The sequence below is a fragment of the Solanum lycopersicum genome, chromosome 11 (assembly GCF_036512215.1).
Source record: "Solanum lycopersicum chromosome 11, SLM_r2.1".
In the NCBI taxonomy this organism is placed as follows: Eukaryota; Viridiplantae; Streptophyta; class Magnoliopsida; order Solanales; family Solanaceae; genus Solanum; species Solanum lycopersicum.
Genome location: NC_090810.1, coordinates 57863121 through 57876738, shown reverse-complemented (window position 1 = coordinate 57876738; position 13618 = coordinate 57863121). Strand labels below are relative to the sequence as shown.

General features: G+C 30.8%; 2 protein-coding genes across 2 annotated transcripts; both read left to right on the top strand.

The window, feature by feature from the left end:
* Window positions 1-1070: 1070 nt before the first annotated feature.
* Window positions 1071-6514, top strand: LOC101266485 (putative phospholipid:diacylglycerol acyltransferase 2). The gene is made up of 6 exons (XM_010315017.4): window positions 1071-1994; window positions 2410-2632; window positions 3308-3591; window positions 3946-4285; window positions 4622-4887; window positions 5246-6514. The coding sequence occupies exons 1-6, from the start codon at window positions 1507-1509 to the stop codon at window positions 5727-5729; spliced, it is 2085 nt and encodes a 694-aa protein (XP_010313319.1). The 5' UTR covers window positions 1071-1506; the 3' UTR covers window positions 5730-6514.
* Window positions 6515-8885: 2371 nt separating this feature from the next.
* LOC101243861 (GDSL esterase/lipase family protein) lies at window positions 8886-13131 on the top strand. Its single transcript, NM_001329469.1, has 5 exons — window positions 8886-9210; window positions 10194-10324; window positions 11230-11463; window positions 11773-12028; window positions 12629-13131. Exons 1-5 carry the CDS (start codon window positions 8958-8960, stop codon window positions 12820-12822), a joined length of 1068 nt encoding a protein of 355 aa, NP_001316398.1. The 5' UTR covers window positions 8886-8957; the 3' UTR covers window positions 12823-13131.
* The last annotated feature ends 487 nt before the right edge of the window (window positions 13132-13618 follow it).

The following is a 13618-nucleotide window of genomic DNA, read 5'->3' as shown; positions in this document are numbered from 1 at the left end:
AAAGATATCTTTGATAAAAAGTGTAAAAAAAACCAACAATTTTGAATAGTTTATATTTAACTAAGCACTTTTCTTAATATTAAAACATTATATTGTGTTCGATCAAAATTTCAAAAAATAATTTAAAAAATGTACTACTTTTTTCTTTCCCTAAAAGATAACTTTAAGCTAAATCTTTAACAAAAACACCTCAATTTTCTAAAACAATCATTTCTGATACCTAGAAACTCATTTTAAAAACACTCTCTTTTTTCTCATTTTAATTTGACCTTTATATTAAAAATATATTCTTTATTTTAATTGTCCATTTAAATAATTTTTTTCTATGCTATCCTAACTAATTAAAATAAAAATAATCAAAATTCATATTTTAAAATCTCATTAATAAAATTATCTAACAAATATATCTCTAGTTAAAATTTTATTTAAAAAGTATGTTATATACCGATGTAGTGATAGAACTGCTTTATCTTTAATTAGAGATTTTAAATTTGAGTCATGAATATGAAAAAAATCTGCACTCTTTAAATTTTGAGAAGTAAATGATATTTCTAACTAAGTTATATTATGCATTTTTAAAATTTAGTTGGAGCTTCAGTGTTAACGTGAAATATCGAAGGGGGAGGTCAAAATAAGTGTATAAAGTATTGACAACTCTTGCAAGAGAGGTAAACAATTTGCATGCAGAGTGCAAAGGAAACAAGACAAGTGTAAGCCGAAAGCCCCTTGGTTTCATCAACAACAGCAAAGAAAAAGCTAAAACTAAACTCCCAAAAAAAAAAACTCTCAATTGTTGTTGTGAAAGTGAAACTAAAATTAATGTTGTTTTTCACCTTCCTTCTCTTTCTATGAATTTTTTTTTTGTTTTTGTTTTTGCTTTTGCTCTGTGCACCCACAGAACACAACTCTTCTTCATCACCATTCACCACGTGTTGTAGAGCCGCACCTTCTGTAACGCCTATTTCTAAAACAACAAGAAGAAGAAGCTAGCTAGCCATGATCATCACTTTCTTGTACTCTTCTTTCTTATATCTTTTTCCTTTCTTTAACTTTTTTTGTCTTGAGTTCATGTTCTATTCTAAGTTTTCCTTTGATGGGTTGTTCCCATTTCTTGAAAAAATCTAATCTTTATGTTGATTTGAGTTAAATTTTGTTTGTTTTGAGACAAATCACATCAAAATCTTGAGTTTTCCTTTGATGGGTTGTTGCCATTTCTTGAAAAAAATCTCATCTTTATGTTGATTTGAGTAACTTTTGTTGTTTTTGATACATGACATCAAAATCTTGAGTTTTCCTTTGATGGGGTTGTTCCCATTTCTTGAAAAATCTCATCTTTATGTTAATTTGAGGTATTTTTGTTGTTTTTGAGACATAAAACATCAGAAATCTTGAGTTTTTCTTTGATGGGTTGTTTCCCATTTCTTGAAAATCTCATCTTAGCATGTTAATTTGAGTTGATTCTTGTTGTTTCTGAGATATAGCAACATCAAAGTCTTGATTTTTCCAATGGCTGCAATTCTGAGGTTTCGTAAGTTGTGCTTTCTTGAACCAGTGAAGTGTTCTACTGTCAGTGTTCAGTCATTTGAGAAACCAAAAAATGATGAAAAACAATCTTTTGAACAACACCAAAAACCAGAAAGTCTTGTTTCTGCTATTGAAAGAGTTCTAGAGAAACCAAAATCCAAGAAAATAAAGAAGCAGCCCAAGGAATGGAGGTGTGTAGATAGCTGTTGTTGGCTAATTGGCTACTTGTGCACTAGTTGGTGGCTTCTTCTGTTTTTGTGCAATTTTTTGCCTGCAAATTTGCCTGGACTTAGAGTCCCTGAAGCTCCTGGAGTTAGACTCAAACGTGATGGATTAACAGCTCTTCATCCTGTTGTTTTAGTCCCCGGCATTGTCACAGGTGGCCTTGAGCTTTGGGAAGGAAGGCCTTGTTCTGAAGGATTATTTCGAAAGAGGCTATGGGGTGGTAGTTTTACTGAAATATTCAAAAGGTATTGTGCTTTAGATGAAGACATACTTGGTAATAAAGTAGTTGTCATGTGATCAGGAGGTCATAAGTTCGACCTGTGGAAATAGTCTCTTGCAGCAATGCAAGGTAAGACTGTGTGTAGAGTAGACCCTTGTGGTACGGCCCTCCACCTTCCTGTGCATAGCGGGAGCATAGTGCACCTGACTGCTTTTTTACTGTGCTTTTAGAGACATATGTTGCTTGGACTTCTCAAAAATGTCACTGCGGGTGCGTGTTGGATCCTCCTAAATTAGAGTGTTTTTGGATAATCTAACACGGTGTATCTGCATTTTTGGAGAGTCCGAATAACAATAGTTTTGTTCTCTTTCAATCAGAAAGACTAGATTTTGTTGATGCATGTTGACATGAAATTTGATGAATTGTCCTGCATTTTTTAGGCCTTTATGTTGGTTGGAGCACCTATCGTTGGATAATGAGACGGGGCTCGATCCACCAGGGATTCGAGTCCGAGCAGTTCCGGGACTTGTAGCAGCTGATTATTTTGCTCCAGGTTACTTTGTTTGGGCTGTTCTTATTGAGAATTTGGCAAAAATTGGCTATGAACAGAAGAACATGTACATGGCTGCTTATGACTGGAGACTGTCCTTTCAAAATACAGAGGTACATTGTATGATCCAACTTACTAAATTTTCCTCACATAAGATAGCATTAATCCGTTACATTTAAGTATTCCATTTGATTTATATATATGAATAAATGCCAATCTTATCATCATTAACTAAGTTCGTTTTTTCCCTTTAGCGGTGAACTATGTAATGGAAGAAAAATAAACTTAATGATGATAAGATTGGCAACTGTAAAGTTATCCTGTGTGACCTCTGAGCAGTATAATTAGTCACCCTTGATTGCGTAAGGGTAGGTTGCGTACATTACACCTCATCGGGTGTGGCCTTTCCATAAAACCTGCGTGAACACGTGGACGCTTTGTGCACGGGGCTGCCCAATGCCCGTGGTGAAGTGTGTGATGTCATTTCATTTCATTGTGTTTAGTAGCATTGTCATATCGGATTGGTTTATGCCATTATGTCAATTCTCGATTCCCAAGCGTGTGAATATTCTTAAAATTTCACACTATGTGGGATCACTAAATAATTTACCCTGCATTAGCATATGCTAATGTATCAGCAATGCATCTGTATCAATTGAAAGTTAAACGGATTCCTTCTTTCTAGTCGTTAGAAGAATTCTAGTGTAACTGGCATTGACTGTTTAGATTAGATATGTCCTGAATTAGATTTTTGTTATTCTGATGCATTTGTAATTGGGAACTAGCAGATTAGAGACCAATCGTTGAGTAGGCTGAAGAGCAAAATCGAGCTTATGTACGTATCAAATGGTTACAAGAAAGTGGTAGTAGTGCCTCATTCAATGGGAGTTATCTATTTCCTTCACTTCCTTAAATGGGTTGAAGCACCTCCTCCGGTTGGAGGTGGTGGCGGACAGGGTTGGTGTGCCAAACACATCAAAGCTATCATGAATATCGGTCCAGCATTTCTTGGTGTTCCGAAGGCTGTTGCTAATATATTGTCTGCTGAGGGAAGAGATGTTGCCTTTATCAGGTCAGTGTTTTAATTCATCCATCAGTATCCCTTCTTATATGCACTTCATTTTAATCCTCTTTAGTAGCGTTCGATATAACAGTTTTTGGTTTGATCGAAAATCTAACTTATAGGAAGAGAACTGTTGCTTGGACTCTCAAAATATGTCATTACGTGTATGTCGGATACTTTAAAAGTAGTACATTTTTTTTTGAGGATCCGACATGAGTACGCCAACATTTTTGGAGAGTCTTGGACAACATAACAGAAAAGTTTTTGGCAGATTTGTGGAATTAAAATTAAAGATGCTATAAAAGTGGAATCGAGTGCACTTTATGGATGAGGAAGTGAACTCTTCTATTTTATATTTTGCAGATCCATGGCTCCTGGTTTGCTGGATTCCGAGACCTTTGGTTTTCAAACACTTCAACACATTATGCGGGTTTCTCGAACATGGGACTCCGTCATTTCTTTGGTACCAAGAGGAGGAGAGACCATATGGGGTGACTTGAATAGGTCTCCAGAAGTAGAAAATATATGTTATACATCAAAGGCACGATACTTGCAATCCTCTTCGAAGGAATACAATGGCAATGACACGGATGCTAAGAGGAGTTTCCACGTGAAGGAGCTGCCGAGATATGGTAGAATAATCTCATTTGGCAAGGAAAAATTAGAATTACCTTCTTCACAGCTCTCAATAATTGATTCAAAGGTAAATATGACTCTCTATTCCACCCCTCTTTTTCAGATATTTGCTTTACGACAATCGATGTGTTGTTAACTAGGCTGGACAACCGACTGTCGGAACCGACTAGAATGGTCAGTTGGAGTGTATCTACTCTTGATGGATGTAAATTTACATCTATTCCCGTTAGTAGAAAGAAAAAAGGCAGCTCAGTGCACTAAGCTCTTACTATGTACGGGGTCCAAGAGTTAGGTCCGGACCACATTTGGTCTTCACACTTCCGTTCTAATTGTGTTGATCTTAATGCATAGAAATGATATATTTCTTTTGACCGGCTGTTCTCATTTGTTTTAAAATCAACAGGAACTCATGCGTGGAAGTGCATCCAGAAATTCCAACATGTCATGTGGAGAAGTATCATCAGAGTATGACGAAATGAGTCGCAACAACATCAAGAAAGTTGCTGAAAGTGATGCATACACAGCAAGTACTCTGTTAGATCTTCTTCGGTTTGTGGCACCGAAAATGATGAAGCGCGCTGAGGCACACTTCTCTCATGGAATAGCTGAAGACCTTGACGATCCGAAGTACACTCATTACAAGTACTGGTCAAATCCACTTGAAACCAAGTAAGAATAAGCCATGGTCCTCTTAACTAACTACGATCTTCCACCCATTCTTTCTTTATTTGAACATTGATCGTCAGTTGATCTACTTGTCATTGTCTCTTAAGTTAAATTTTATAAGATTAATCATATGTGTTGTGCCTTTATAGCTATTCCTTAGTTGTATAATGAACTCGGCCATAGCCAATGATCCTATTTGTTGGTAGCAATGGCAGAGCCACCTTACGCCACACCCTTCGCCAATTTAGCTAGGTCAATATTTTAGTTTTATGTGTATATTATACTATATGTTGACTCTCCTTCGTAAAAATTTTGGCTCCTCCGCTGAGTTAGTTAGTTAATAGTCGGCATCTCTTTTCAGATTGCCGGATGCTCCGGATATGGAGATATTCTGTTCATATGGTGTGGGAATTCCTACCGAGAGATCATACGTCTACAAGTTGTCATCTTCGGATAGATGCAAGAGCATTCCTCTTCAAATCGACAGCTCCGCGTATGGAAGTGACAACGGGTGTTTGAAGGGTGGAGTACACTTTGTTGATGGCGACGAGAGTGTACCGGTCGTGAGCGCCGGCTTCATGTGCGCGAAAGGTTGGCGAGGCAAAACGCGTTTCAACCCCTCGGGCATCTCAACATACATAAGGGAACACCAGCACAAGGCTCCGTCGAGTCTGCTAGAAGGGAGAGGCACGGAGAGTGGTGCTCATGTTGACATCATGGGAAATGTCGCCTTCATCGAGGATGTCCTTCGACTCGCTGGTGGTGCCACCGGTGCAGAGTTGGGTGGCGATAGAATCTACTCGGATATTATGAAAATGTCAGAGAGGATAAATATTCGTCTTTAACGTGTGATAATACGCGCGATTTTGAACTGAGGGATGAAGGACAGCCTCAGAGAAGTCAAGAGCACAATAATAGGACAGTGATAATGAGAGTAGAACACTGAAAACAACTACAAGAAAATGACTTAAGAGGACAATCAATTGATGGAAGTATGGGATGAGTAAAGTGATTGTAGCATTTTGTCACTTTTGTAATCTACTGAATAAATGTTCACCTTATGTGATCAGGTTCAATAAATTCTGACTATTCTACTAAAGTTATTATTTAAGTCGTGATAGAGTCTGAAACTTTACGAGAAAAGAGTTACGCAAAATATTTTAATTTTGGTCGAAATTGAAGTTGTTATGATAATCAGATTTTGAAAAGAATCTTTTATTTCTGTACTATTTAATAGTGTATTTTAAAGGTATATATATGTTTACGTGAATATCATAAATATTGTATCATTCTAAATAGTAATGTTTTAATGTAGACACATATATATCTTTAAAATATATTATTAAATAATACAGGAACAAAAGATTCTTCATAAAGTTTGATATCATAAAAATAATTTCGATCTTAAAATATTTTTCGTACCCTTTTCGAATCATCCACCTCAACGTAGTGAAAGACATAAAATTTATTCAGGTTCTATTTCTTTTCTAATTCCACGTGTGTAATTATATTATTGGGTAATGTTGTTCTGCGCATTGGTACACAAAATCTTTTTTATAAGGTGTTAATATATAAAGAAGTAAAGAAACGAATAAATTGCTATTGCTATTGCAATATCATATTTTATATTTATACTCATATTTTTTATAAGTCGTGTTACTAACTTACATGACACTCGATTTATTCGGTGCGCATAAAATACTTATCATAATTTTTATCTAAAGTGTTAGGGGTGTGCATCGGTCGGTTCGATTCGGTTTTACATATAATCGGTTCGGTTAATCGATTTTCAATTTTAAAATATGTCAACCCAATAACAAATCAATAAGAAATTTTTTATCGGTTTATCGGTTTTTGATGTTATCAGTTCGATTTCGATTAACCCAATAAGAAAATGTCGATCAAATAATATATAATAGTACGTATGTTATAATTACATGTTACCAACTGTAGCCAAAACATAATAGAAAATTTTGAATGTTGATCAAATTACTAACATTCACAAACTTGCAAAAGCTATCGCCTACAATTACGAACTAGAATTAAAATTAAAATAAAATATTTCAATGAGACAATCTTGAACAGTTTCTTGATCCACCAGATAATCAACAAAGTTCTCACCAATTTCCTAACCAAAAATCACATAGCCTGAAAAGCTAATATTGAATCTATTTATGTATTAACTTATGTACATTTAACATTGGGGAAGGGTAAAGTAGCAAATAACTATCGTCTTATTGGGTTATCGGTTTACCCAATAACCCAATAGGAAAACCCGAAACCGATTCAATAACCCAGTAATTATTTTTTCTAAACCCATTAAAAACTCAATAACCCAATAACATTTTATCGATTCGGTTTATTGGTCGGTTTGATTTTTGCACACCCCTATAAAAGGCAGAGATAGAAGTTATAGGGTTATAACGATTGCAAATTATTTTGGGATTCAGAAAAACAATTTACATTGACACTTGGTTGAAGCAAAGTATATCCATCCCATACATACATATAGCTGCTACGTTTAAAATAAATTTAAATTTATGTGTCATAATTTTTATTTTGAGAGTCCAAAATTACTTTCTTCAATCTCTATTATTTCAGTTATTTTAAATTATTATTATTATGAAAATACTAGTTGAAAATGTTGATTATTTATTCTATTATATTAATAATAAAAACTTTTTCGTATAAACGTGTCAAAATATATTCTTTTAATTTTGGTGCCAAACATATTATTAAAGGACTTTATAATCTTTCTTTTATTATTCTTCCTAATTAGAAATAAGCCTTCACAACTTGTGATTTACAGTTATTTTTATGTAGTTTTAAAATGTGAAAATCAATTTTTTTAAATAAACTGAAAAAGCTATCTCTAAATTCACACGAAAAATTGATTAATTTAGATTTCGAATTAAAATAAGACACATAAATTAAAACGAAAAAGTGATACATTTAATACTTATTAGCTATCAATATTACAAACTTATATGATGTTGATTGAAGAGCTACTTCATATGAAGTCAAACAATTTAGAGAAGCGTAAGATATCTCACTTGTGGAATTCTAGAAGAGAACTATAAAAAAAATTTTAAAAAATCTTTATATAAATAACTAGTCGAATTTATTGTATATTTTTATAATCGGTATATATGAAATATATACTAGCTAATTCAATATTAGTTATATATATTTATACCTAATATATTGTATATATGATAATTATTTTTAATTTAATGTAGGTAGGTTGCTAGTATTTAAGTTAATTCTTTATAAAATAAAATAATCAGAAAATAAAAAAATGTGTCAAACAAGCTCCCTAATACAGATAATATTTTTACATGAACAAGTTATGCCAGTGAATTTTAGTTGTAACTACTGACTATATATAATATATATATTATAATTTTTATACTAAGCTTCCTAATTTTTGTCACAGAAAAATAAATAGATAATAAGTTTTTTTTGTTAATCCAATAGTTATTGATTAGCTGTTATTATTCAACCATATAGCTTACGGGAAACAATAATAATTATTCAAAGAAAGAATAATAAGAAGAATAGAATGGTTCAAATCCTGCCACATTTTCTTTAGCCACTAAAAAAATATATAAAATTATTCACAGATAAATTATATTGTTAAATAATAAAATTTCATTGCTAATTCGATTTGTCGATAGATTAGCAATAGTTTGTCAAAAATATTTGTTAGAGCAATTAATCAGATATCTCGAATTTAAAATTTAGAAATAAAAAAACATTATAAACAAGTTCTCTCTTAAATTGGTTATACATATACAACTATAAATTCGAATTAGTCAAATTTTAAAATAGTATAAGACGAAATCTGAAGTAATCAAAATTTTAAAATAATATTAGATATCGGGCGAAAAATAAAATACCAAAAATTTAATTAAATAGGATATAGATATCATCGATTTAACCATTTCGACCAATTAACCTCTTTAAATAGTCCTCAAACTCTTTTCAATTTTCACCTCCACAAGCACTTCAAATTATTGAACCAAAAGAAAAAGAAAAAACACATACAATTCTTCTTATATCTATTTTTTTTTATGATTATGGGAATTTCAAGTTTTTTGAGGATTTGGTTATTTGTATTAACTTTGGATATTTTGATTAATATTGTAAATGGACAGCCTTTAGTTCCAGCATTATTTATTTTTGGAGATTCAGTTGTTGATGCAGGAAATAATAATTATCTTAAAACAATTATCAAGGCAAATTTTCCTCCTTATGGAAGAGATTTTCCTAAAAAGATACCAACTGGAAGATTTTGCAATGGAAAACTTGCGTCAGACTTCACGGGTACTTATTTTTCTTCGATTTAAGATATATATATCGACAGTTTAATTTTATAAAACGTATACTAGAAGTAGTTTTATATGTTGTACGGTACATATTAGTTGTCATATTTATTTACTCTACTATGGAGTAACATTTTAAAAATGTATTTTTCATTATATTGATATGCGAAAAATTGTAATTTATAGTACTTTTCATATAGTTTTTGAATACTTAATTTTTTTTCTTTAAAATATAATTGATGTAATTTAATTTAACTTTACACATAGTCAAATTAACTTTCGAAAAATGTAACACGACAAATAAAAGTGAACAGATGGAATACATATGTAAAATATTAATTAACTCATCTCCTCTTACTAATATACTCTTTTCTTTTATTAAATTTTGTAAACATTTTTTTTTGAAAATCTCTCTTCTTTTTTTTTGTTTGTTTTGTACGCTTAAAATGACAAAAAGTGGTGGAACTATCAAAGAATATTCAACCCTTTTATCCATTTGGCAAAGAAGCCATTGCTATTAGTAAAACACAAAATTTAGCGACGGATCAATTTTGTAGCTTTACAATAACTTTTATAAGGTAATTTCACAGATTGACGAATTAAGGACAATTTATTTGAAAATTATGTAAGCTACGAGATTTTTAACGAAATATTTACTAAGAATTTTTGTATAATTGATCTTATATTATACTAAATTAAAACTTAAATCACTTAAAAGCAAATATAATGCAACAAGCCAACAATCATGAAGTATAGGTTTCGAGTTTGAATTTTTGAGAATAAAAAAGACCTAATTAGAAATGCTGATAAATATCTTTAAAAAGCAAATGTAATGTAACAAGTCGAGTTTGAATCTCTGAGAATAAAAAGAATCTTGTTGAAAATACTGACCTTATATATTGTGAGAATTCATTAATTAAATTTGAGTGAGAAATATATATTATTAAAAAAACTAATGTTTGTCCTTTGTGTTGCATAATACAGCTGAGAATCTTGGGTTTACTTCATATCCACCAGCTTATCTCAGCAAGAAAGCCAAAGGGAAAAATCTTTTGATTGGAGCCAATTTTGCCTCTGGATCATCTGGTTACTATGACACTACTGCTAGGCTATATGTAAGTAACTGTAGTTTGGGAAAAGGGTTTGAAATATATTTAAACTTTAATCGATATTAATGTTATGATATCAAATTTTATAGAGTATCTTTTATCTATATCCTATTTAATATTGTATTTTAAAGGTATATATGTGTTCATGTGGACATCATAAATATTGCGTCATTTTAAATAGTAATATGTCCATGTGGACACATATATGTATACCTTTAAAATACATTTTTAAAAAGTGCAGGTGATAAAAAGTCTTTCATAAGGTTCGATATCGTAATAGCATTTTCGGTCAAAATTAAAGTAGTTTTTAAACCCTTTTCCCTTTTAGTTCAAACTTTAAAAATAAAATTGACTTTGGTAGAAAGCACTTTATTCTCGAAATGGGCATCTGAAACTGAGTGATAAAACAAATTAAAAGGAAAAAAAACTCACACTTCTCTTTTCTAATTTATGTGATAATATTTTATTTTTAATCAATTTTAAAAAAGAATAATCTAAATTTAGAAAAAATTGAGCTTAAAATTTTCATTTTATCCTTAATAGGAAGCTTTTGTTTTCATACAAAATGCTTTAGAACCATACAAAAATAATAACATGATTTAAATTTTATTTTTTCTCAAAAGTTCCTTTTAAAATAAATAAATAAATAAATTATGTGTCTAGTCAAATCTATCACATAAATTAAAATCGAGAAAATATTATCTCCATTCATTTTTACTTGTCATAATTTTCTTTTTTTAGAGTCAAATAATAAAGAGTTTTAACTAATATTTTACGATGTATTTTTTCATTGATATGTAAAAAATGCAATTTAAAGTACTTTTATATATTTTTAAAATATCTAAATTTTTAATTTAAAATATCAAATTAATATAATCTAATTTAACACTAATCTATTTTTTTTTTATCAGGATGCAATTCCTTTGAGCAAACAACTTGAATATTACAAAGAATATCAAAAGAAATTGGTGGTAATTGCAGGGAAATTAAATGCTTCATCAATAACCAATGCTTCAATTCACTTAATCAGTGCTGGAAGTAGTGATTTTGTTCAGAATTATTATATTAATCCTTTGCTCTACAAAGTTTATACTCCAGATCAATTCTCAGATATCCTCATCAAGTCATACACTAAATTTATATTGGTATATTCTTTTTCCTCTTTATTTTTCGAAAAACAACCTCTCTACGATTTATATTCATAAGACAGGAATAAGGTCTGTATTTTATATACACATTATCTTCTTCAGACTCTACCAATAGAATTACACAGAATATATTATACAAGAAGTAACTTGTTATAACAATTACAAGACAACAAGTGATCTGATGGTATAAAAGTTTCTTAAGTTAATAATGTATATAACTTAAAAATTATTTTTAATAAATTTAAATTATATATACTGACAATATAATAAGTTTTTTTAAAAAAATTGTTGTGTTGTGGCTGATAGGAATTGTATGGATTAGGAGCAAGAAAGATTGGAGTGACAACAGTACCACCAATTGGATGTTTACCAGCATCAATTACAATATTTGGCAAAGACAACAATAGTTGTGTCAAGAAGATGAACAAAGTGGCAATTTCATTCAACAATAAGCTCAATGACACTTCTATCAAATTGCAAAAAAAGCTTTTTGGTCTCAATCTTGTTATCTTGGATATATACCAACCCCTCCTTGACCTTGTCACACATCCAGCCGATAATGGTAATTATACTTCAATTTATATAACCTTTTCTTCGAAAAAATAGTCTGATACACAAAGCATTTTGCATTCACACAGGATCTAAATAAGGAACGCTATCTCTGTTCTTGATAAATGTTGAAATTTTGTAACGAATTGGAGATCAAATGTCGCCACTATAAGCAGAGGCGGACCCACATAGTATTGTGGGGATGCACGTACAACCGTTAACTTCAGAAAAAATCATATATATATGTATATCTATCTTGAGAAACTGACAGAAACTAAATATAATTAATAGTTTCCAAAAACAAAATGAAATGGTACTTTGTAAATTGTACCAATAGCACAAGCTAATAGATCCACCCAAATTACTAGGGTTCAATCCCAAGTAGAACCTTTTTTTTTTAGCTTTAATAAAAACAGTTTTTAGCGGTTATAAATATATACATTAACAAAGAATGTTAACACTTTACTGGCATTAATAATTGTCTAAAAAACCAACAACATTACTCTCAGTATTTCTTGAATATCTAAATTAAAGCGGCCACAAAAAGTCCCACTCTATTTATAAAATTATACTGAATATATTATTGTTGTTCAAATATTTAATTTTTATACAGGTTTTTTTGAAGCAAGAAAGGCATGTTGTGGTACAGGATTACTAGAAACATCCATATTGTGCAATGCCTATTCTCCAGGAACATGTGCAAATGCATCTGAATATGTGTTTTGGGATGGATTTCACCCAACAGAAGCTGCAAATAAAGTCTTATCTGATGATTTGCTAGCCAGTGGCATATCCCTCATCTCTTGATTTTTGTTCATTCGCTGATGGACCTAACTTTTATTATGATCACCTCGATATTTCAACTTGACTCAAATGTGTCTCGCAAATATCTTTAATTTTGAAAATACACGTCTAGACACCTTTTAAGGGGATGCATATTAGACGTGTATTGTCAAATTTGAGGTGTTTACGAGGTGTATTAAATCAAGTTTAAGTATTTAAATGAACATTTTTAAAGGTAAAGTGTTTAATTGTGGAGGAAGTTTAAGATGTTTGTTTATATATTATCCTTCTTTCTTTAAGTGACAAATAACAAAGTCTTGAAAAATTTATTGTTAATTGGACTCACATTATGTTATAATAAATTCTTGTTTAGTTTTTCATTCCTTTTTTTTTTTGTATTTATTTTGGTTATGATGTTGCCAATGGAATATATAAACATATTTTTGTATAACTTTTAACTTGTAAAAGTTTTTAAATTGATGCAATTGTTCACATGAATTCAATTGTTATTGGCATAATCTCACAGTTGTTTTCCTTAAAAGTCTCAATTAATGTTTTGATCAAGATGGATATATGAGCATACAATATTTACAAAAAATATTATATATATAGAAAAATATATTTAAATAGCGTATGAGTGAATTTTAAAAAATGATATAATATATAAATAGATAATTAAATTTGGAAACACTTCAATATTGAGTATGTACATCTAAATACTTAACTCATCTTTTATCGAATTAATCAAAAACTTCAATATACAAAATAATCATCTAGACACCTCTAATATTTATATGTCACATCAGTATCATGTATACAC